General features: G+C 40.1%; 1 protein-coding gene across 4 annotated transcripts in view; it reads right to left on the bottom strand.

The window, feature by feature from the left end:
* LOC139472964 (FYVE, RhoGEF and PH domain-containing protein 1-like) overlaps nucleotides 1-10,775 on the bottom strand; it is a 49,078-nt gene extending 38,303 nt beyond the window's left edge. The window contains exons 1-4 of one of the 4 annotated variants that reach the window (XM_071255447.1): nucleotides 10,638-10,775; nucleotides 9,998-10,025; nucleotides 1,789-1,885; nucleotides 1,455-1,527 (exon numbers count right to left, since the gene is read on the bottom strand). In XM_071255447.1, coding sequence (XP_071111548.1) covers nucleotides 1,455-1,484 — 30 coding nt within the window. In that variant the 5' untranslated portion in view covers nucleotides 1,485-1,527; nucleotides 1,789-1,885; nucleotides 9,998-10,025; nucleotides 10,638-10,775. Of the gene's footprint in view, nucleotides 1-1,454; nucleotides 1,528-1,784; nucleotides 1,886-9,892; nucleotides 9,956-9,997; nucleotides 10,026-10,637 lie in introns of those variants that run through there. The other 3 variants (XM_071255449.1, XM_071255446.1, XM_071255448.1) reach the window with 3 other exon arrangements.
* Nucleotides 10,776-25,983: the final 15,208 nt, after the last annotated feature.

Raw genomic sequence — 25,983 nt, 5'->3', positions numbered from 1 at the left:
TTGCACACCAAGCATATAAAAATTATCAGCATCAAGTAATAAATGCACATCCTAGCTTCAACAGGCATATGATTGATAACTTTAAGAGTTTGATATGCGTTTAAACGTTGTTCTGAATTTGCAGCAGAAGGTGATAGAGAAAATATGTCGCTTAACATTACATGTAAAAAGTATATAGTTAAAACAATGTAATTTTACAAAATAGTCCACGCCTTAAATCTAACTCTTAACCCTAGCTGTCTCATGGGTTCAAGGAACAAACAAGTTCACAATTTTATACGAGGAACAATATTTACGGGAACCCCTGTCATGACAGCAATAACAAAGAAATGACCAGCATTGTTGAACGAGACACAGTCACAGGGTTACAATTAGCGTGGGAAGAGGAAGGCCTAGAGAGACTACTCCCAGGTAGGTTCGATATGGTCGCACTATTGCTTTGAGGAACACTTTCATTTCTAAACCAGAACTGATAGACAACTTTAGGGCTGCCATAAGAATCCGACTTTCGCCGTCAGCGATCCGAAACAGGTTACAAATTTCTGAGGAATGCGTCTGACTGTGGCACATAGGTGCCTCAGACAACAGTGGGCACAGACGATTGGTGTTCGTCAACAGCGGCTTTGGAGATACACCATGTTTTCTGATGAATCGAGGTTCTGTTTGAGCTTTACATATGGTAGACAACGTGCTTGGAGAAGGCGTTGAGAGAGGTACTATCTGGCGCGATAGAGCACGATAGGTACGGTGGTGGTAGCATCATGATCGGGGCTGGCGTTACATACGACACCATTTATGTAGACTAAATCTTAAGACCAGTGATCATCCCATTTGCCAGCGCGTAGATCAGTGCTTTGAGTTCCAGGGTGAAAAAAGCACGTCCTCCTAGACCTCGTGTTGCAGTATGAGGTAACAAAGGTGTCACAACATTGCCCTGTCCAGCCAAATCTCCAGACATGTCACCGATTGAACACCTTTGGAAGATTCTTGACCTCCGCGTTCCCAGAAATTGCAACAGGCCTCACAAGAAGAATAACGAAGGATACCACGGTAGACAATCCGGCTTTTGATTTCCAGTGCCCAGATTATGTCGTGCCTGCATCGGTGCTAACGGTGTATGGACCAGATATTGACTTTCCTATGAAGATCGAATTCCACAACGTTGTTTCTCTACATATCATTTCTGAATATATTGGGGGGGTCCCTTAGATATTGTACCTAGTATTTAGCATTTAACCAGTCTGACATGCTAGGGGGCGTACTTGAGAGACAATCTGTGGTATTCACTATTTCTATAGGAGTTTCTACTGTTGAACTGTTGTATGATCGTTGTTCGTTTCAAATCTATTTAACACATTTCAACACCAGGAAAGTCACACGTTATACATTCAGAAGTCGTTACATAACGTCTTCTAGTATTGTGTATACAATAAGTAGCATAAGAACGTCAATACCTCATTGTCAGGGGGAATGTCCTCAGACATGCTGGATGGGTTTTGTTCTTTTTGACTGCCGCGTGGATCTAAGCTGAAATAAATGGACAAATGTGAAAAAAATTAACCGTCGTAAAATAATATTACAACCCCATTAATCAGCAGGGCGGTGTCCAGTAAATTCATCGTGAATGACAAAGGACGAGGAAAGTTAAGGACACTTTCTGACTCGATGACAACATCATCGTTTAAAGTCAATTTTGATTTGTGTGTGTGTGGAATAAAAAGCAAGCATTGAAATGGCTGAATTACAACCTTTTGTCTGTAATAAACTTAAAACAACATACGTACGTACACAATGAATGCTAACAGGAAGTGGTTCTTCACCAAACGACCGTTCTCTTGTTCCACGTCTCGTAAAACTATCAGCTTGTGTCGCGGACTTGACAATCCTGGAAAATGTAAATAGTACTCACAAAGCCATTTTACACTTACCTTTAGCCTCCACTTGATTTGATCAATCAGCATTTATTTGAAGATTTAAACATAAACACTTACATGAACAAAGACACATATACACAGTTACACTCAAAGGTACTTATCTATTATACATATGCATTTTGCCAGGTTCTTGATTTCTTTTACATTTCTGGTACTCAGCAAATTTGTTGTATTTCATTATATTCATAAACCGTATATTTATTTGAGATAAGTTTAGATCTAGATTCATGGAGAGCTTCACATTTAAACAGGCAGTGGAATTCATCGGCTATAGCTGGCGACATACACAGTTTAAATTCTCTATCTATACCAAACCAACGGCCAACTTCGACAGGTAGATTATGGTTACAGGTTCTATGTTTTAGATTAGGATGATATTTTTTTCAAATGACGGGATATCTCTTAAATATTTATAATAATACCCTTTTGAACTTCTCTCGACGTCAGATCTCCAATTTTGCTAAAACTGATCTTTTTTTCTATCTGAGCAGTTAGCCACTGGCTGGAAACGCTTTGTGGGTCATAAAATACATAGGACAGACCACACTTATTAAGTATTTGCCTCACATTTCTTATCCAGGAATTTTGTTCATAATTAGATACAAATTGCAAATCAGCAAACTTATATTGCTATAGTTTCGGTGCACGTCCGGGTTTACAGAGTTTATGCCAAAGTTAACTACCCCTTGAGTTGCATAAATCGATTTAGGCATTCTACCTAGTTCTCGATAAACAATAAAAAAATTTAAGACCCCATGCTAGTTTAAGGAATTCTGGATCTTTTCAATCATGTTCATATTTTCGTATGCCTAATTTTCACAGCCATATAATAATATTGGTAGTATCATTACATCAAAAGCCTTAAGTAAACAATCCAAGGGTATGTTTTTAATATGGCTTTAGAAGAAATCTCTGCTAAACATGTTATTGCTGGCTTGAAATTTCTGATTCTACGTAATGAAAAGGGCTCTGGCTCACCAACGCCTGAGCCATTTCCGAACCCTAGCAATGCTTCTATGCTGTGACTGATATAATTTTTTTTATAGGGAATGGTGATTCTGCCGCAACTCCACTGAAGCCAGATTTATACCCCAATACCTATACCACAGAGGTAATTCTTTATGCAAAAACCGCGATGTGATACAACGATCGTCATGCGTTGTATTAAAAGAAACATCAATATTAATTAATAATGAATAACATTTATTATAGACTGCGAGGATATTGGAAAGGTATAGGAGCAATACAAAAGTTAGCCACTGTGGCTACGGTATCAAAAGATGTGGCCAAGGATTGGTTAAAGAAACAAGCAATATGGAAAATATACTTTCTGGTCCCAGGTTATATCCCGAGGAAGAAGTTTGATATTTTTACAACGAATGAAGTTCATCAGGCTGACCTCTTGTTTCTTCCTCATGATAAGGTAAGACGCAAAATATATAAATACGGATGTGGCTGGTCGGCACAATTAGGCTGAACCATAAAGCTCGAAAGATTCAACAGAAGCAGCCAATGTACTGAGCCGCATATATAAAAGCTGACCACTAAAATGGCCCAAGTTATTTCAAGTAGATCCCGGTCGCGAGTTTATTGGATCAGTAACTAAACTATTAACAAAGGCGTGGTGAAAAAGAGGCCCACCTTAGCCAAGCTATTGTTGAAAGATTTAACCGGACATTAGCAGAACGTTTGTTTGGATATCAGTGTGGGATTGAAATGAAATCAGATGGATTAAGATCAACGGAATGGGTGACACGATTATCAGCTGTTGTATCAGCGCTGAATAATGAAGTAACGAGATTCATCGGGAAGAAACCATCTGATGCAATTAAAATGAAATCTGTGACTTCCGAATCTTCAGCACCACGGAGAGGCAAAGAACGAAAACCGGATAGTGTAAGATATTTATACCAGCCCGGTGAACTCGAAGGAAGCCAACTTTGTGCAACAGATCCGATTTGGTCTCTTAAGATATATAACATCAGTCGATGGTTATGAAAGAAGCTGAGCCTATTCTTTATTATCTTGAAGATGGCCTGGGCAAGGGATTTGTACGAGAAGAGTTGCTCATAGTCCCCAGCGATACAGTATTACCTCCCTAAGTAACCATAGGTAGTTACACCATCCTTATCAATCCATCTCTTTATATCTAAGGGGGAAATTGATGTCTCGTTCATTCTCAATCCATATATCCCGTGATTGTCACTTCTTAGCCGTTTACCAGTTCGGTGAAACCCACGAGCACGGGTATTGTGCTGACAAACCTAGAAACATAATCGGGTCGAATCGGGATTCGAATCCACAATCATAGGTTTCTGGCGTGCCCAAGGGACGTAACTCTGCACAGCGAATCGCGGCGCTTTTGACGACTAGGCCACCCGTGCCCCCCACTTCTTAAAGTATTCATCTCGTGTTTGAATGTTCTACCATTAAACAATGTTTCTTTGTACTGTTCGTGTTTGATATGTTTTTTACCACATACTTCTTAACGCCCTTAGCTTTTCTTATCTCCCCATTATCAGACTTCTTTATAGAATATATCTTAGGTCTTAATCCAACATACTCCACAATAGCAGTTCCAGCACATTCATCCTTCATCTTCATCCTTCATATGTAGTGCGGCTAAGTCGTTATCAAATATCTTACTTCTGTTAAAAGCCGGACTAGCTATAAATCTTTCTTCCTCATAAGATCTGACCAATTTAAAATCAACACGCTTCCTTAGATTCTCCATAGTTTTCATGAACTTATATAGGTTCTTTTCGAAATAGCTGGTAGCTATCTTTCTTAAATCTGTGTTCAACCTTATATAGGGCTCCATCCAAGGTCTTTGATCAAACTTAAGAACTCTGTGTATTTTCTTTCTTTCGTGCCTAGTGATAGATATAACTGCAGATTTCTATTAGGGCTGCAACGATACAGGAAGGTCACGATACGATACGCATCTCGATATTCTGGTCACGATACGATACGTATCTCGATACGCAATGATAAAAAAAACAAGACTTAAAGCATGTCAAGTTTGAACCTTTCATGATTTTGGAACAGTCAAAATTATTTTATAATAACAAGACTACTGAAGTTGTTCAGCTTCAAAGTGGAACTTTCTCTAACTTTCCTTAAAAACAATTCAAAGTTCAAACACCAGCAAATAATTAATGTGCTCCACCAGTGATACAACGTCAAAGAATTTTGATGCAATGGTCGAAGAAATTGTATCTGAATTTTTTGTTTTATCAGGAATAATATATTCAATATCGTGTTACCTTAGTTGCAGCTTTTACTATATATATGTTTAAAATTATAAGAACCACAAGTGTAGCATTTTGGTACTGGTGATTGCTGTTACAGGATATTTGTACGTACATGTATGGAACAATTTGACCAGTCACCCTAGGGACTTCCCGTGCTACATGTATTTCGATTGCGAAAACGTTATGTTGACATATATTAGCCAAATTGCCACAAATATGACTTTTGACGTGTCAAAGTAGGGCCTTTTTTCATATATGTATCCATTCTCTGACAACTAAAGTTCGTTTCAATGCGTACAAAAGCGGTAATCTGACCGTGGTTGCTGTATCTCTTCACACACGATTTCACCTAACTTAATGAACACAATATTAAATGAAATTTTGAGTAAAATTAATAAAATATACTACAAACACAAGTCCAGATATATAATGAACACGTTTTAATAACAAGATAGTATAATAATGGTATTGAATTGCGTACTTCAGTTCGGACTTGCTGACTTGTATTTCCATTGTTATGTGCTTGCGGGGATCAGCTGATAATGTTTAATGAGATGGGGAAAAACATCTGTCGGTGTAAAACCTGAGCTTATTAAAAATGTAAGTACGTTTTTGGGAGCCATGCGTTACCGCGCGCTATAACCAAGTGTGCGGTTTATTGAAAGGCACAATAGCGAGCAAACGCTGTACTTGAGATTTGCGTTCCGTATCGTGGCGTATCGATAAATGGGCCCACGTTTATCGTATATCGTATCGTGGGTCAAGTATCGCGATGCATCGGAATATCGGTGTATCGTTTCACCCTTAATTTTTTATAGTGGACCATATATTTTGTTTTATCAATCAAATTTGGTACGTTAGCTAACCTAGTATTGCCCATCAAGGAGTGTCAATATTCGGACATCCAATCTCTATTGACCATTACTCTTTCGGGAGCTAGCGGATAACTGTTATGGTCCTTGTGTAACTCTGTTGGATATTCTAAGCCAACTTCTAGTATGTATCCTTTATCAGAATCTGTGGGAATATTATTGACATCAATATTTTTCACCCACTCAAACCCTCCCATGGGCAAAGGTTGGCTCATAGCCCATCCATACAAATTGTTGGCGTCGAGATATAATATGTGCGTATCAGGTTTACTCGAATCATATCCTTCCACTAATTTATTATTAGCCTTATAATACCTTTTGCCGTCATCCATATACAACCTCTTAATCCTTTCTCAACAAACAAGTGCATCTTACAATCGGTGAGTAATTTTAGTTCTACACCAGTCTTCTTCAACAATGCATCCCACCATAGTCCGGGACTGGAATAGTACCATGCCGGGTCCAAGCCGTATTGTTTTAAACAGGTCTTTCTAAATATCTCAAATATATCAGCGAGTAACAGTACATCGGTTTTTAAGAACAGATTGTGATAATCACTTAAATTCTAACAACCTAATATATCACCACACCGTCAGAGCATGTTCATAATCGGCATCGGTTATTTTAGATTCTGTTAAGTAACTATAGAATGATTCAACTGGTGGTAATTTAGAATCGCCAAATCTAGACCAATCATCCATATATTCGTAAGGATATAACCTTTTCTCAGCAACAAATGCCTTGTTAACTGGTCAGTATATTTATTTGTTATTGCAAAGTCATTGGGATTGTTTGCATTAGCTAAATTGTCCAGGGAAGAGAACAGAAACTGTACGGAGTCTATGAATCTAAGTCCATTACTTTGTTTTGTTCTCGCTTTCCCATCCTTGTCCGTATAATGTATAGTTTTTGTCAAGGAGAATGATATATATCTCTCCATATTATTACGAATGCACGTTAAACCGCCATTAGTCTTTGAGATAGCTTGCATAATTAGATGAGAATCATATCCTCTTAGGTTATGAAACACAATGGGGATGGGTATTGTTTCTGATTTCATTTTAAGTTTCAAGTTACACTCGTTATGAGTGGCTCCCCTGTAATTACACATAACGTGGCAATTATCTCTTACAGAATCCCCATTCAGGGGTTTATTACAAACATGGCAACTCGTTGACTTCTTATAGGCCCTCCAATCATCCCTCGTCATACACATGAGTTTCTTACTTGATAATTTTCCCCTGATTATTCTCTCTTCGTGTTGTAGATATTCTAGTAATTTTTCCGCTGCATCGGGACCTCTGTAAATCACGGGCGGGGTTGTTTTCCCATGATACCTTACAACTATATATCCAAACCCACAAGGAATATGTTCCTGAGTTTTGTATGTAAAAAAATAACTTAGTATCATGACGATCATTTGTTCGCTTCGCGGTTTTTGCATAAAAAAATACCTCTGTTGTAAAGGTATTGGGGTATAAATCTGTCCCAGGTGGCAGTGCGGTAGAATCACCATTCCCCTGCGGCTTTGTTACCTTTAAGACTCTTAATGGACTGTGATATTTCATTAAAGGTTATGTCAAATTAAAGGTTATGTGTTCAAACATTGTCATCATTATCTAAGACTTCATTTTCTCCATTAAATGTTCTTAAAATGTTTAAAAAAATTCCGTGATATCGAGTGTTTCCGAATTTTGATTTCTATTACACTTATTGAGGATTTTCCAGAATTCTTTAGGTGAATATTTAGCTTTTTCTCTTATCATTGTACTAAATTCAGGTTTGTAATGATTAATATGTTCATTAAGGCACTCCTTATATTCTTTTGAACATTGTCGATAATAACGTTTATGAATTTCTGATTTATTTTTAAAGTATCGGCGTTTTGATTTAAAAAATGTTTTGCGTTTATTTCGACAATCTGTCCCAAACTGGGGTTTGTTATTAATACTTTTCTCGGGTTGGGGCGGTCTGGACGCCTTTCCCCAAACGTTGCACTGCTGCATCATTAAGCAGACGCGCGATCTCTTCAGGAAATTCATTAATAAGACGTGCTGGGTCGTCATGACCCTTTGTTGTGCTGTTGTGCTAAAATGAAGTCTACTGGCTATTACTCACATGGTCAACTTTGGACAGGTCAAAACTCCAAACGGACCTTTGTTATACCAAAGACGTATATATATATATATATACGTCTTTGGTTATACCTTGTTACATCCTGATTGGGGCACCATGCGTGCAGAGTTATGTATTTAGCATAAAGGTATTTTGAACTACGTCCACTATCGAACTAGTGAGTGAGCTAAAATCGTACATCTCATCGGCGCTACTGCAATCGTATAGCGACGAGAACAAGTTATTCATGATATAATGCCTGTCGAGAAAGGACAGTGAAACAATATGTTAGATATCACCGTTTTAGAATACACCGAACCTGATCAAATTGATAACACATCCTCACACAAGAGATCACGTTTTATTAATTAAACTATGCTAAAGGCCACCAGTAACAAAAACTAGACCACCCTAATGGGTCTTCGGATTGTATAATATTTTTGCTGACAAACACCTTTCATGCCACAGTTTTCCATGCCCTCCAAATACCTGTAACATTTTTGCAGGAGTCCCCACATCTATTAAAAGACCAGTCCCTAAATAATGTTCAAATTATGTGATAAAATATAACTGTGTGCAATGTTTCGGGTGTGTTGGGGCGTAAGGGTTGGTTCCGAAACCGTTCTATCTCTGGCAGTTATTTTTCAAAGCTGATCTCACTTCTGGCGACCGATCATAACCTTTATTTTCCATGATCCCCTACTTGATCCCCAACTTTGTCACAGGGCAATGTTCACCACAACGTTTGATGAACATTTAATTCTAAAGCCAAACTACAATTTAGTCATGAAATGGATAGGTCTAGAATCATTCAACTATTATTAATTGAAAGATGCTAAACCCAATTTACTGTCAGTGCCCTGAACAAGCAATGCAAATGTTATTTATTAATTGCTAATTCATATACTCATGAGTGACTTTGGTTTGAAGCCGCTTTTAGAAATATACCAGTAACATCACGGCGGGGGACACCAGAAATGAGCTTCACACATTGTACCCGTGCAGGAATTCAAGCCCGGGCCTTCAGCGTGACGGGCGAATGGTTTAACCACTAGGCTACTCCAACGCCCCCTATACAGTCATCGATTACTCCGTGTCAGGTTACCCGAAGAGAAAACGTTGCTCCTGTAGCCTTGCTAGGGTGAACCTCGGTGCACCGGGGTACACACACAACATTTTTTCATTTATGTATATTTTAATAATGCTAACGGGAGGTCTTACATAATAGAACACAACTGCCGGCTTATCAGACGATAACATGACGAAGATGCATGTCCTAATGTTGACATTATTCGTTCCGTATGTTAGAGGTAAATGGCCAGATGTAAATAAAGAAGTATGAGAATGTGCTGGACAGAGCAACATTTACAAACATAAAGAGTACTTGCTGCAAAACCCGATTTACGATCAATATTATTTTGTATACATATGTTCAGGTAAGTCTTTTGACTGTTTATCGCGTTTGGGCTTTGGCAGTTCGTGGAGCTGTGCTATTATTATGCTGCACTTGCGTTTGACAGTATGGGGCACTGTGACATGAGCACGGACTTACAATGGGGATATACATACACACGAGTCAGTGTTGTGAATCTGACCCTAAAATCTCCAGGCGGAACTTCACACTAGTGATGTGTGATAATCATCCGGTGCGATTAAATGTCAGCACACATATCACATGTGTACCGCGATCACATCGTCAGATTCACTCAACACTTACATATCACCGACACATTAAATGAATATCGTGTCGTGTCGGTGCAGCAAGTCCGCAACCCTACGCACGGGACAGCTGATTAACTTCTTCCGTCCATACACTATTCACCTGGTCGCTTGACGTCCAAACACAAATACTGTGAAAAAACATGTGTGTGTTACTTAATTTACTACATTTACATGTAAACACAAACATATTAGAAGACGAAATATGCAGGAGGCTAAATATTTCACAACATGGGTGTATGGCGTTGGATAACATGTTAATGAATTTCTACAGTTATTCATATCGTCGTGAAGGTGAGTGAAAGCGTCCGAATTTCTCGCATCCATTTTCGTTTTGTTATACAGAGACATGGTCATGAATACATGTACCTTGTAGAATGCACACATATTATACCCACACGTACGAACATGGATCACAACACGCTAACAAAACACGGCGCGGAGCACTCACAAACACCATTCAGTGAAACGTCTTGTCACACATGGCTGCACACCTTGTTGTGTGAAAGTATCCTGAAATCTTCCCCCCATTTCTATATATTAAAAACCCTGGAAAATTTGTAACTATGTATGGAAAGCTACTATATATGCTGTGGATAGTTTTAACAATTGGATCTGTTCGTGTGTCTTTAGGTGGACGAGAAGCTGAATACGGCTACGTGTGGTAAAAGTAATGAAGCTAGAGTCGTGGATATGAACATGAGTCAATGTGAGGTTTACTGAAAACACACAGCAGTACCTACCAGAACAACTTGGCGCTGGTTGTCGTGGAATGTGCGTCGGAGAGAGGTTCCCTTGGCGGAAATGTATGGACCTTTTATAACCTTTTTAGAATGTGTTGAACTGTGAGTTGTGATGATCGAAAACCGGTCTCGGTGAATGTTTCCAGGCCACTGAGAGTTGTACAAAGGAAGTTATGTTGCTTTACACATGACACCGTATGCATGCATTATAGCAGGGGAAATTGGCGTCATAATGTGATAGCCGAATATTGGTTGCTCTATGGTTGATTTCGTGAAGATCAGTTTCGTGTATGTTGTTCAAATTTGTTTCCGCTTTGTGTGTTGACTAGTTGTGTATATATAGATCACTAAACGAGTCGGATAACGTTTTCATTACAACGAGTGTATTTCAACACAAGCTGAGGGTATAAGCTGATTATCGAAATTCAACGTTGTTTGTCTGTTGTATAACGCCGCACTCAGCAATATTCTAGCTGTATGACGGCGATCTGTAAATAATCGAGTCAGGACCAGACAATCCAGTGATAGACACCATGAGCAGCGATCCACGCAATTGGGATCGATGACATGCATCAACCAAGTCCGCGAGCCTTACCGCCCGATCCCGTTAGTCGCCTCTTACGACAACATGGGTTAAATTCATCGTTGAAGAAAGACCTTGTTGATTGGCGTGTGGCGTATGATGCAACATTTGAGACTGGTGATTCGACCACAGACTCTCAATGTTCAACCCAGCAGTAATGTGCGCAGCTTCCTCCGAGATTGGTTATAATAAAGAGATAATATGCCGATTCTGAAATCGTGTTCAAGATATCATCTATATGTTTAAGTCAAAGTGTAATATCAGTCAATGTTTAAAATGACTGAAATTTTCACTTATGCAATTTACAAAACGCTAAAATATTCAGTCATTTTAAACATTGACTGATATTACACTTTGACTTTAACATATAGATGATATCTTGACTTGTCCGTCAGATTGACTCAAAGTTATTAGAAGTTCAAAAGGGCTTAAAAACATAACTAATTATGCCGGGATAAGAAGCCAAAAAAGTTTTTAAAAATATGCACTGACTTTCGTTGTCTTTTAATCCTATCATTTTAAGTCAGTGGGTGGGGAAATAGAGCATAAAAAGGTTTTACATCAACGGAAAGTGTAGCTTCAGCGAGACGATTGAATCATCCAGCCATGTCATAATGCCTATGTGATTTCATACGAGTCAGCAAATGGTTTGTCTGTTTTGAAATGGGATGTAATTACAGTTAAGCAACACAAACTGTTCAGTTTCGGAGTACGAAAGACTCAGGACACAGAAGTGCATCAGTTGACATGAGGACGACATTGCGAACGACTGGCCACTTGACCCAAGGGGCGCTACTCTCATTTACAACACAAGGTTTAAGGTCGTAAGTAAACGCAGATATGAATGTTATAATTATCTATCGACATAATGTTTATTTATTTGTGATGATCTAAACCTTAATAATGCCACAGTGAGTTCACTGACCAAACGATACATACAGTAACTACTTGCCATTTTCACGCTACTGGCATACAGTATGTGAAATAAGTTGTCAACATCATTATCCAGCCGGGCTAGCTAGATATGTTCAATTTTGTTATATCGTGTCTTTACTCTACAAAATGAAAGGTAGCAGAGGGAGAATACATATTTCAAGTTTCAACAAAGTTAGAACTGCAACCTGAGTCAATAACGCGTTTCTGTCACTTCTGCAGAGTCGCGGTGCAAAAATCAGCGTTTGACTTCCGTAAAACGATACAAAAGCTTGAAGCGTAGCTCCTGTCATATACCAGATTCTTCATCTTTACCAGCCTGAAGGTGTGCACCATCTAGCACTAAGTCAACAGACTGCTCCAGTGATGAATGGCTTCACTTGGACCATGCTCTCTCACTCCCACAGTGTTGAGCTGAGTATATTATGGCTCATAGATATTTACATTAGCATTCAGCCCCCTCCAGGTATCATAAAGTTCCCCACTATATGGACTGTTCCAACCCCTCCAGGTATCATGAAGTTCCCCACTATATGAACTGTTCCACCCCCCTCCAGGTATCATGAAGTTCCCCACTATATGAACTGTTCTAGCCCCCTCCAGGTATCATGAAGTTCCCCACTATATGGACTGTTCCACCCCCCGCCAGGTATCATGAAGTTCCCCACTATATGGACTGTTCCACCCCCCTCCAGGTATCATGAAGTTCCCCACTATATGGACTGTTCCAGCTCCCTCCAGGTATCATGAAGTTCCCCACTATATGGACTGTTCCAACCCCTCCAGGTATCATGAAGTTCCCCACTATATGAACTGTTCCACCCCCCTCCAGGTATCATGAAGTTCCCCACTATATGGACTGTTCCACCCCCCTCCAGGTATCATGAAGTTCCCCACTATATGGACTGTTCCAGCTCCCTCCAGGTATCATGAAGTTCCCCACTATATGAACTGTTCTAGCCCCTTCCAGGTATCATGAAGTTCCCCACTATATGGACTGTTCCACCCCCCTCCAGGTATCATGAAGTTCCCCACTATATGGACTGTTCCACCCCCCTCCAGGTATCATGAAGTTCCCCACTATATGGACTGTTCCAGCTCCCTCCAGGTATCATGAAGTTCCCCACTATATGAACTGTTCTAGCCCCCTCCAGGTATCATGAAGTTCCCCACTATATGGACTGTTCCAGCCCCCTACTGGTATCATGAAGTTCCCCACTATATGGACTGTTCCACCCCCCTCCAGGTATCATGAAGTTCCCCACTATATGGACTGTTCCAGCCCCCTACTGGTATCATGAAGTTCCCCACTATATGAACTGTTCTAGCCCCCTCCAGGTATCATGAAGTTCCCCACTATATGGACTGTTCCACCCCCCTCCAGGTATCATGAAGTTCCCCACTATATGGACTGTTCCACCCCCCTCCAGGTATCATGAAGTTCCCCACTATATGAACTGTTCTAGCCCCCTCCAGGTATCATGAAGTTCCCCACTATATGGACTGTTCCACCCCCCTCCAGGTATCATGAAGTTCCCCACTATATGGACTGTTCCACCCCCCTCCAGGTATCATGAAGTTCCCCACTATATGGACTGTTCCACCCCCCTCCAGGTATCATGAAGTTCCCCACTATATGGACTGTTCCACCCCCCTCCAGGTATCATGAAGTTCCCCACTATATGGACTGTTCCAGCCCCCTCCAGGTATCATGACGTTCCCCACTATATGAACTGTTCCACCACCCTCCAGGTATCATGAAGTTCCCCACTATATGGACTGTTCCAGCCCCCTCCAGGTATCATGAAGTTCCCCACTATATGGACTGTTCCAGCTCCCTCCAGGTATCATGAAGTTCCCCACTATATGGACTGTTCCACCCCCCTCCAGGTATCATTAAGTTCCCCACTATATGGACTGTTCCACCCCCCTCCAGGTATCATGAAGTTCCCCACTATATGGACTGTTCCAGCTCCCTCCAGGTATCATGAAGTTCCCCACTATATGAACTGTTCTAGCCCCTTCCAGGTATCATGAAGTTCCCCACTATATGGACTGTTCCACCCCCCTCCAGGTATCATGAAGTTCCCCACTATATGGACTGTTCCACCCCCCTCCAGGTATCATGAAGTTCCCCACTATATGGACTGTTCCAGCTCCCTCCAGGTCTCAAGAAGTTCCCCACTATATGAGAGAGAGCGGCTGGCTATGGCACTGTCTTTGGAGACTGAGCTTTGATGTTCTTTAGTTCGGGTTTTGAGGGGCCTAGATGTTTGCCAATATAAGCCTGTCCACAATTCCACGGAATGTGGTACACTGCTCCTGATGGGCCTAGCTTGTGTCTGCATGGTTTTCCTGTGGCTATAACTGTGTTCTGAATGATGTGAGTTCTCTTGAAAACTCAAATTTGTGTGACATAATTGAACTTGGTTACTTTCTGACATTGAGCAACAAGCCTTCAAAGGCAAAGCATGGTTAGGCATGAACGATCGGCTTCGCCGTATGAATATAATAAACAAGTCAATCTCATCTTCCTGATATAATAAGACCCCAGGTGCGGAGCTATGTGTGGTCGTGGTGCGTGATCCGCTGTGCGTGTTCCGCGGTGCGTGATCCGTAGTGCGTATCCTGTGGTGCGTGATCTGTGTCCTGTGATGCGTGATCCGTAGTGCATGTCCCGTTGTGCTTGTTCCGTGGTGTATGGTCGTGATGCGTGATCCGCGGTGCGTATTCTGTGGCGCATGGTCGTGGTGCGTGATCTGTGTCCTGTGGCGCATGGTCGTGGTGCGTGATTAGTGTCCTAAGGTGCGTGATCCGTGGTGCGTGTTCTGTGGCGCATGGTCGTGGTGCGTGTTCCGTGTCCTGTGGCGCATGGTCGTGGTGCATGATCCGTAGTGCGTATCCTGTGGTGCGTGATCCGTAGTGCGTGTCCTGTGGTGCGTGTTCCGTGGCGCATGGTCGTGGTGTGTGATCCGTGTCTTAAGGTGCGTGATCCATATTGCATGTCCTGTGGTGCGTGTTCCGTAATGCATGGTCGTGGTGCGTGATCCGTGGTGCGTGTGGTGCGTGGTCCGTGTCCTGTGGTGCGCGTTCCGTGGCGCATGGTCGTGGTGCGTGATCCGTGTCCTGTGGTGCGTGTTCCTTGGTGCATGGTCGTGGTGCGTGATCCGTGTCCTAAGGAGCGTATTCCGTGTTCTGTGGTGCGTGTTCCGTGGCGCATGATCCGTGTCCTGTGGTGCGTGTTCCGTAGTGCGTGGCCTGTGATGCGTGTTCCCTGGCGCATGGTGTTGGTGCGTGATCCGTGTCCTAAGATGCGTGTTCCGTAGTCCGTGTCCTGTGGTGCGCGTTCCGTGGCGCATGGTCGTGGTGCGTGATCCGTGGTCCGTGTCCTGTGGTGCGTGTTCCGTGGTGCATAGTCGTGTTGCCGTATCCGTGTCCTGTGATGTGTGTTCCTTGGTGCATGGTCGTTGTGTGTGATCCGTGACCTGTGGTGCGTGTTCCTTGGTGCATGGTCGTGGTGCGTGATCCGTGTCCTGTGGTGCGTGTTCCTTGGTGCATGGTCGTGGTGCGTGATCCGTGACCTGTGGTGCGTGTTCCGTGGTGCATGGTCGTGGTGCGTGATCCGTGACCTGTGGTGCGTGTTCCTTGGTGCGTGGTCGTGGTGGGTAATCCGTGACCTGTGTTGCGTGTTCCGTGGTGCATGGTCGTGGTGCGTGTTCCGTGTCCTGTGGTGCGTGTTCCGGGGTGCACGATCGTGGTGGGTGCACGATCGTGGTGCGTGTCCGGTGGTGCGTGTTCAGTGGTGCGTGTTCCGTGGTGCATGGTCGTGGTACGTGTTCCGTGATGCGTGTTCCGTGTCCTGTGGTGCCTGATCCGTAGTGCGCGGCTCTTGTGATGCTTCATCCGTTGTGTGTGATCCGCGGCGCGTGTTGAATGAATGTATGATGTATGATGTAATTGGATACAGGAATTAGATACAATAGGAGAAAATATGTCAGTGGAACATTTCCATACATGATCTTATATAACTCGCCAGTTTTAATAGAATTGGCTTATAAGTAATGGACATCAAATGAGAGAATTTTATGGCAGAAGGATACATACAGTAGTATTGCGGCAAAAACTTGATTCTAATTTCTGAGAGTTTTGGACATTCTAATAAAAAGAGCATTTCATCACATATCAAATTTTTACACAATGTACATTTTCTTTCCTCTCTTAGAATATTCCGCGTTGCATTGTCGTGGTGCGTGTTCCGTCTCCTGTGGTGCGTGATCCGTGGTGCGTGTCCTGTGGTGCGTGATCCGTAGTGCGTGTCCTGTGATGCGTGATCCGCGGTTCGTTCCGTCGTGCGTGTTCTGTTGTGCGTGGTCGCGGTGCATGTTCCGTGGATGTGGTGCATGTTCCGTGGTGCGTGATCCGTGGTGCGTGTCCTGTGGTGCGTGGTCGCGGTTCGTGTTCCGTGGCCGTGGTGCATGATCCGTGGTGCTTGATCCGTATCCTGTGGTGCGTGTTCCGTGGTGCGTGGTCGTGGGGCGTGATCCCTGGTACGTGATCCGTGGGGCGTGGTCGTACAGTGCGTGATCAGTAGTGCGTGGTCGTGGCGCGTGTTCCGTAGTTTGTCCATGCCGCTGTGACTGCCAGTGTTGTCTATCAGCATGACGTTAATTGAAAACGTAACAAATGAAAAACTAAACTAATCACATGTATCAGTGCACTAATCTTTTACATAACTTACCTGAAAAGTAAAATGTTATGTTACTGTTAAATAACTGGTTAGTATAACGCCCAAATATGATAACGGAAGTCTATTAGTAATTACATACCATACCATTCTAATGATAAAACGTTATCCTTTCAAGAATGGATATATAGACTGACTGATGCGACATCGCGCCCTGACGTATGACGCAGTTGGGAGATATGGGTATCTTCATCTGGTTATCACCGAGAACCTTTGTACCTAAATATGTGACTACCTAGCTTGCTGATTCGCGCAAACACTATTGTTCGTTGATGTGCACATAGCTGTGAATCTCTGTGACTCTAATTGTTACCCTGTCCACTAAGTATGCCTTACCGCACCGGCTGCACACAACTCACAGTGCTGTTACTGTCGTGGCATCTCATACAAGGTATGTTTCACAGTACAAATGTAATCAGTAGAACACAATCGGCGTTTTCGAGGGGCAATGCATAATGATGTGTCGTATATTAATGACGTAATGTCTCAAATTAGCAGTCAAGTCTAACTAACTTGGTTAGATAAAGTTCAGTGGAGTTAGAAAACGAGGTGGCGTATATTTATTATGTAATATAGAAATAGCTCTATCAATAACATTCCCATTGAATGCCAACTGACAGATCTCTAACACATTACACACATTTAGTCTTCTCCATCCCAACATTCAGGAAGTCAGAGATACAAAGAAATCCCACACATCTAGTGTAGTTTGGTCGTATATTAGGTGGGTTCCGATCTCAGAATCGCCGTGATAAGGATTCTTGATCATTTATGTGCATCCGATACTCGTGATCATGGGTCTCCGCAGCGTTGTCTGAGACCGGCATCGCTGCGGGCCTTTCTTCCACACAAGCCGTGTTACCACTATAAATTGTTATTGAGATGGACACAATTTATACTATTATTTGTAAAAAACATACATTGAAACACCAACTTCTGTTACAACAGCCAACAGCCAAGGCAAGCTATGTATGGATGAGTTCTGTTATGATGCGAGGTTTCAGTATAGATCCTTACACCGTTGTAAGTCAATGGTGCAGTAAGATCATCATCATCATCATCATCATCATCATCATCGTCGTCGTCATTTGGAGGTTTAATCCTCTGGATGCCGAGTTTTTTTCTGACGCACATTTTCCTAAGATCTGAAAAGTGAATGTTGTGCGAGAATTGCGCTCACGCGGCACTGGATATACCCCTGGCTGTAAACTTTGGCAGGGGTGGAGAATATTAAATTTCCTATTTGATGGTGTAAAGTAAACTGCAAATATTAAACCTGTTTTAAAAAAAATACACTTCTAATTAAGTGTTGTCCGAGAATTTATTCTGCGTTGAAAAACAGTAAATTTCTCCGGTCTTTATCGTACACCGATAAAAGTAGTATGCGACGATTTTTTTTATTTCGAAGCTTTACGGAAACTGTCAGCGAACAAAATACTGCCTAATATCTGAACGACATAACTATATATCAAGTGGAGTTATAGGCGTATGTATAACGACAAACATTCAATGCCAAAAATAGCATGCCGTAAATGATGAAACCTGACATGTAAGTAATCAGACACATTCCGACAATCTATGTACTGTTATTTGTTGTTATAATTTTCATTGAAACAAACCGAAATAGTCAGAAATTCCGATAAATACCGTTGTCGTTGTGCGTGATTTTGCGTCAGTCATGGCGTCACACAGGACGGTAACTATGCAATGATTTGATATTTTCAACAGAAATTGTCAATGTATCTTTTTTAAAGTCCCTTATTCTTCCTACGATTCTCTTCCCATGCATAATCTGAAAATGTTGAGCCAATACATTGAACGAAGTGCAGTTTCTCGAGCACAGCGTTCGTTTTCACACCTTATTTATTTTGCTTGATTTCATCCAGCCGCTTCGTATTGGTGACAAAGACCATTGTTCATTCGATTCTAAAATATGTGAGGAATTCAAGGATGTGTGTATCGCAGCTAAGTTTGAAATATACGGGATGTTACAGGCGCCTCATAACCGGTGTACGTAAAACGTGATTTTGTTAACACTATCCAATATGGCGGAAAGTTCACCTCGGCGTTCGTGTTTGCGTATTATCCAAATCATTCTAAACGATTCTAGGGTTATCGGAGCCGTTTTGGAATGAGCATTGGTGATTTCATAAAGGACAGATACCCGTGATCACTAATATGCTATTTTTGAAATTCATTTCTCGGAGTAAATATCCAAAATTTAGGTGTCAAAACATGCTGTAAATAACGCGGTGTTTGTAAAAAATGGCGACATTTACGAAGTACCTAATTTTCAGAGGTAAACTTTAGTACTTTTGCTTGGCCTAAAATGCCAGTGGATGATATCACAGAACAGGGAATCTCCCACCTTATTCAAAACTGTGAAGTATTTTAGTGTGCATGATGTATTCTGAATTTTATTCGACTTAATATGGGAATAAACCACGATACCCCAGAAATTGTTACTGAAGGGTGTAACCATTTAAGTATTTGAGTGATTTGTGGCAAACTTGCCAGATTTTATGAATGCTTCATAATCTGTATGCTATATATAAAATACTAAACTCGCTCCTTTCTTTCGCTTTCGCTCGTCAGATACCACAACTATTCACGAGTTTCATAAAACTGCTTTTACACGGGAGCAAGTTTGGTATTTTATTTATTACTTGCCATTTATAACGTTTTTAGAATTATACTGTTGAGTATGAATAGGCTGACACCTACACGATCCACGGCAGGGTTTACCCCCTGGATGCCAGAGGGACAAATATGTCCTTCCTCTACAACCCTCACTTTGAAGTCGAATAAAATTCAAAATACATCACCCACACAAATACACTTCACAGTTTTGAATAAGATAGGAAATTTCCTGTTCTGTGATATCATCCATTTTAAGCATGGCATTTTAAGCCAAGCAAAATTACTGAAAATGACCTCTGAAAATTAGGTACATCGTAAATGTCGCCATTTTTTACACATTACTAAATCACCACTCACGGCGTTATTTACAGCATGTTTTGAAATCTAAATTTAGGATATTTACTCGTTGAAATGAATTTCAAAAATAGCATATCAGTGATCACGGGTATCTGTCTTTTAAGAAATCACCATTGCTCATTCGAAAACGTCTGCGATAACCCGAGAATCGTTTCGAATGTTTTGGAAAATACGCAAACACGAACGCCGAAGTGAACTTTCCGCCATATTGGCTAGCTAGTGTTTACAAAATCACGTTTCAAGACACCGGTTATGAGGCGCCTGTAACATCGCGTAGCCTGCAACCTCGGGGTATCGCGGTACTTGTCATGTACGCTAAACGGAACAAAATGCACTCACTAACCTTTATGTTTATTCGTGTTCTCTGTATCAGATATCATTCATGATATCAAACAATGCATATTTTACTGATAAAAGTTCATTATTTACATTAGTAGCTCCGAGTAAAAGCCGTGCCTCGCGCTCTGTTTGACAAGGGAGCGAACTCCATCGTATCGCGGTACAGAGAAAAGTTGTGTATGGAGGTCCGAATTGGACAAAAAGAAGACATAATTCTACCAACCACTTGGTGTGATCATGCCAGACATCAGTGATTTGTCCAGACAAGTGCAAAGACAGCACAAGTAAAATTCTAAATGTGTTATCAGCAATAGGTATTCAATGCATATTTACCGAAAAGTAAGAGAAAAATATTTTTTATAAGTCAACATCAAAATATCAGAAATGATATTTTAAGATTGTTTAAAAAGAATTGGATGACAATAATTTGTCACAAAATGGAAAAATGTTAAAAGTCAACAATAAATATATAAAAAGCACTCCTAGTATGCCCAAAGTATGTATTTATCTTTTGGTTACTAGTGAAGAACGTATTTCTAAGTTTGGCATTATGGTCCTTATGATCTCCCAATAGATTCTTGGCACAGAGCGGGAAAAAATGTGCGGACTACGTAACTTCCGTTACCTCATTAGTCGCCATGAATAGGGCCCGTAAGTCTCGCGAAGCGGTACTAGCATTTCCGGTGACATGCCAATATTCATGAACTAGTTCTGCTTTCGAAATGCGCGACCGCCAAAGCTAACTCTGTAGACGGGACCAAGTATACTACCATGCTTGGTTGTCACCGCTGTTGACAGTCGTAAAAGTTTACTTATTTCGGTATAATATGATCGGTTATTTGTCATTCCTGCAAGGTTTATTGGTTCCTGATTGACAACTGACAACCATAGGACCGTTCGTAAAGGTATGTGTTCTTTTCTTTACCTTTAAAATAATTTTAACAACCAGTGCGGTACTATCGTTCAGACGCATATTTATAGTCTCAGTGGACAGTGTTTTATGATTACGGAGGATGTGTTACATGTTTCTCTGATGTTAGATTATTTATGAAGATGTAACTACTAATAGGTAGGCCACATTACCCAACTTACCATGGTATTCTGGTATCTGACAGCATGAGCAGTGTCAAGGAAGCCGTGCCTTTGACAGTTTGAATAGGCATTAAATTATTAGGCAAGATTTGGGGGATGAAATTTGGAAAATTTATGCTATGATCATATTTGTAAACGTGAAATATATTTTAGGATATTCTATTAACTTATTTTTTTAGTATTTATAATATTTAATAAACCAGTCATATGTTTGAAACTTAAATTAAAAAAATGCATTATATTTGGTCATATTTGCTCTGTCACGCACCTTTAATAAAGTAAATAATTTTCCATTATGGCATTTTTTAGCTTTGATGAGAAACATTTTTAAAATATGTTTTTTATGAAGGAGGGTTTATGCAATGTATAAAGCATGCATGTGCATAAATTGTTGTGTAATTGTCAAAATTAGTTTGTATATTTAATGTGAATAGTTATAATAACATGCAGAGTTATTATTATTTGCACTTTGGTAGGCTTGAACTAAAGTTTTTCTCTCATCTAAATGTAAAGGATGACAAAAATTAAGGAAGACACACACACAAACACACACACACTCAAAAATGGTTTATTGAAATAATTAAAAGTTTAATTACCTATTTTGGATGAATGAGTCTCATTACTGCAGGCCAAAAAGATTTTCATAGCCCAGCCAAATATATATATTAATCCCAAAAATAATTACGCTAATTAAATAAATGTCTTCTCAACATGCACCAAAAAAAATATATGTGAAACTTCTATTATAAACATAAACAAAATTATAGTGTCACAAATCACTCAATAGTTAATCAAATAACCATGAAACCAAATCAATACATTATATCGATGACTAAAATTTATATTTGAAATAAATATATCAAACCCTAACCTGTAAAACACACATATCCCTTGATTTCGAATTCCATTCGAATATACAATATTATGGGCATAATGAAATTGTGTCAGTCAAAATTATTTTTTAAATTTTACTTGCGAAATTCAGTTGAAGACCTCTTAGTCTTAGGTGGTTTCAGGTTTGTGCAACAAGTAACTGCTGTTAGTATTCCATATGAATATTCACAGTGATATACCTATTTTTCAAATTGTGTAAACATTATTTGATAAGTCCGGTGATGAATAGAACTGGTGTTGGACAATGGTAATTTTACACTGTGTATGTACTTGATGTCTAGTTCTATGTTGTTGCAGAACATGAATGGTTTTTTTCTTGGTTATGCAGGAGTGAATTTCTGCTGTACAGCAACCAAAAGTCGAAGCAGCATCCAGCACACAGCAACTTCAAGTCAGAAGTGGCCAAAATGCAAGACAAATACACTGAATTGTGTAGGCGATCACCAATGACATGTCCTACATTAAGAAAGATTCTTACTAATATATGAAGTGTAATGTTATTCTGAGGGAAGAAATAAAAGTGTTACACCTTGTCAGCAATATAATTGTTATGACACTGCAGACTGATTGATAGCAGGATTAATTGTGATGAACGGTAGGGTTTTTAAAATTAATATTTCTGGTTGTGAGGCTCAATTGAACCAAGTAAAGAAAATTGCCACAAGTCCAAAACATTAATACATTCACCTTATCACTCAATCAACACTGATGAACACAAATTTAGTGCAACCATATTGACTTGATGCAGAGATAGAAACAGTTGCACCTATTTTTCATATATTTGTGTATTTCAAACAAATGAGGTAACTGACATTTCACATTTTTCGCTATCCATTTGGACCAATCTGTTTTAAGATCTGGTCAAGAAATGTCAATGTTTATTGGCTATTGTTCTATGAATCAGTGTAATTTGCATGCTGGACCCTAAAACAGCAATGCAAAAACAAGACATGTTGATATTTCTACAAAGAATTCATTTCACAAAGCAACAACTGCCATGCCATTGGTTAAGTTAAATTTTCATTGGTAAGCATCTGTTGTATTTTTTTGGAAACTCTTGACCCATTAACATTCCATGTGCATTGTTATGATATTATATTCAATATCAATTCAGTATCATGGCTGATACCAGAAATATTAAAAAACCTTTTTTTGTATGGCATTATCCCAGACAAAAAACAATAAATAAGCTTCAGATCTATTCAATAATTTTATTCCAAGGTCACAAGTATTAAACATTCATGGCAAATATTCCCAAATGCCAAACCTGAACAAATAAATGTGTCAACATGCACTGTTACTGGTGTCAGTATCTAGATTCACACTGGACTGGAGAGTCCCAAGATGTTCTGCAACACCATGTTGATGACAAGTAGGTCCTGTTCCAGCAAGTGTCCAGTGTATATGGTGTATTCTGATGGTCACAGACATCATTTACAGAACCAGTACTTCAGATAGAACTTTAATATGTTTACACCTGTATACACAACAAGAGTTGTTCTTTCATAGGCAATGCAATGCTTGACCACAAAATATTCCAAAAAATATATTATAGTCCGAGATGCTCTTGAGGTGCAGTTATGTTTGGAATCAAGGTAATTCTGGTGATCCATATGCATCTACTCGTGGGTCAGATGAGGAAATCTTTCTCCCCTCAAACATGGAAATATGGCTAACTGCAAAAGATAAATAACACTTATGAGATCATATAATATATACTTCTAAAATACCAGTCATTTCTTACAATGCCCACATCAAGATATACTTAATAAATTAAGCATGTACATTGTACCTTCAACTGAATATGATAAACAAATGCTAAATGGGGTTGTAATGATCAAGTCTATTCACATCAGACAGAATACATTTAAGTGAGGTCACTTTTCAGAGATCTTAAAAACAAACACTGCAAGGATTAAATCATCATTATTTACAAATTAGATTAATTTTTTTGTGTGTGAATAAAACCTGATTTTTCAGGACACATAACACTATCATTGTGATATTGGCACATATCCTCATTTATTTACACAAGCACCCCCATAAGTCTCCTTGCACAACATTAAGTATTTACAAAATTTGCATTGCCAACATGCACATGATAGGCCTTCTTTAAATATGACTATAGTTTGTGTCATCTCCCCTGGACCTACAAATATAATTCTGTGACGTTCCTTATCAGAGCTGAACATTTATTATTGGAAAAGGTTAAGGATAGATGTAATGGAAATTTGCCATAACATTGTATGGTGCATAAACCGAGAGCATATTGAAATACCTTCAGAACGAATGTTTATGCTCATTTTACAACGCCATCACCATTGTACGTGTGATGATGAACCATGAACCGACCAGTATTGCCTTATCAACACTGACAATTATACAGAAGTGTGCAAAAAACTTACCTCAATATTTATGAATGGGTAGCGGCCAGTTTCACATCGACCATAGGACGTCTTGACAACACTGCAACTGCTTTGACAAGCCAACACTTGGTATTCATGTTCCCCATCTCGAGTGTTTTAATGCATGTGACAATGTCATGTTTTTCTAAGTTACACCTGCGTGTTCCAAATATGATTCGTCGGGCCCTGTCCGACGTGACACTGCTGTCGCCATTGCCGCGAGACGTTGTTTGTCACCGGAAGTACTAAATAACGCTATGTCTCGCGTAGTCCCGTGACCTACTTACACCCCCTATATGCAGATGATCTAGTTCAGGTCGATTGAGAAAGTTTACTTGGGGAACTGCGGGTTATATCGTTGGCCATTAATAGATGGGGGTAAGGCAATATTACAACAGATGCCAGAAATAGGTATCAACGGATTAATAACTCCTTACTTACAGCAGACGGAACATTCCGAGGAAATTGAAATTGTTTACGAAGTGAGCACTTCCTGGTTACTGATTTGCATTAATAGACAGCCGCTTAGAGGCGTGTCCAGCGTGAACTAACGGAAATCACAAATGCCGCGATACGATGAATGCCGCGGTACCATGGGGTCCGAGTATATATTTCAAACTTATCTGCCATACACACATCCTTGAATTCCTCATACATTTTAGAATCATATGAACAATGGTCTTTGTCACCAATACAAAGTGGCTGGATGAAATCAAACAAAATATGTTAGGTGTGAAAACGAACGCTGTGCTCGAAAAACTGCACTTGTATTGTTTGAAATGTAAACAAAGCAAAATACAGATTTTACACAGTGTAGCATTTTCTCCTATTTTGAGCTATCCATTCGTCTATTCTTCCAAGATATTGGCTCAACATTTTCAGAATATACACGGGAAGAGAATAGTAGGAAAAATTATGGAATTTAAAACAGATACATTGCAATGATTTGATATTTTCAACAGAAATAGTCAAAGTTACCGTCATGTGTGACGCCATGACTGACGCGAAATCACGCACAACGACAACGGTATTTATCGGAATTTCTGACTATTTCGGTTCTTTTCAATGAAAATTATTACAACAAATAACAGTACATAGATTTTCAGAATGTTTCTGATTACTTACATGTCACATTTATGTATATGCGATACCTGAATCAACGAAAGTCCCCTCGTAAAATCCCGCGTACTGTTGACAGTGAACACGCCATTTTGTAAAAGTCGGTCACAGGTAGTGATGTCATACGTCAACATTGTTGTACATATTTGGTAATTTCTTTGAGGTGAAGGTCCTTGAATGAGAGTATTGTATCATGCTGTTTACAGTTTCAGTTATGATGTAGATTTTGCATATGTTTTA

The sequence above is a fragment of the Haliotis cracherodii genome, unplaced genomic scaffold, assembly GCF_022045235.1.
Source record: "Haliotis cracherodii isolate W230 unplaced genomic scaffold, xgHalCrac1.p SCAF_26, whole genome shotgun sequence".
NCBI lineage: Eukaryota > Metazoa > Mollusca > Gastropoda > Lepetellida > Haliotidae > Haliotis > Haliotis cracherodii.
Note: the sequence above shows the minus strand (reverse complement) of the source record. Positions and strands in the feature narration are given on the sequence as shown.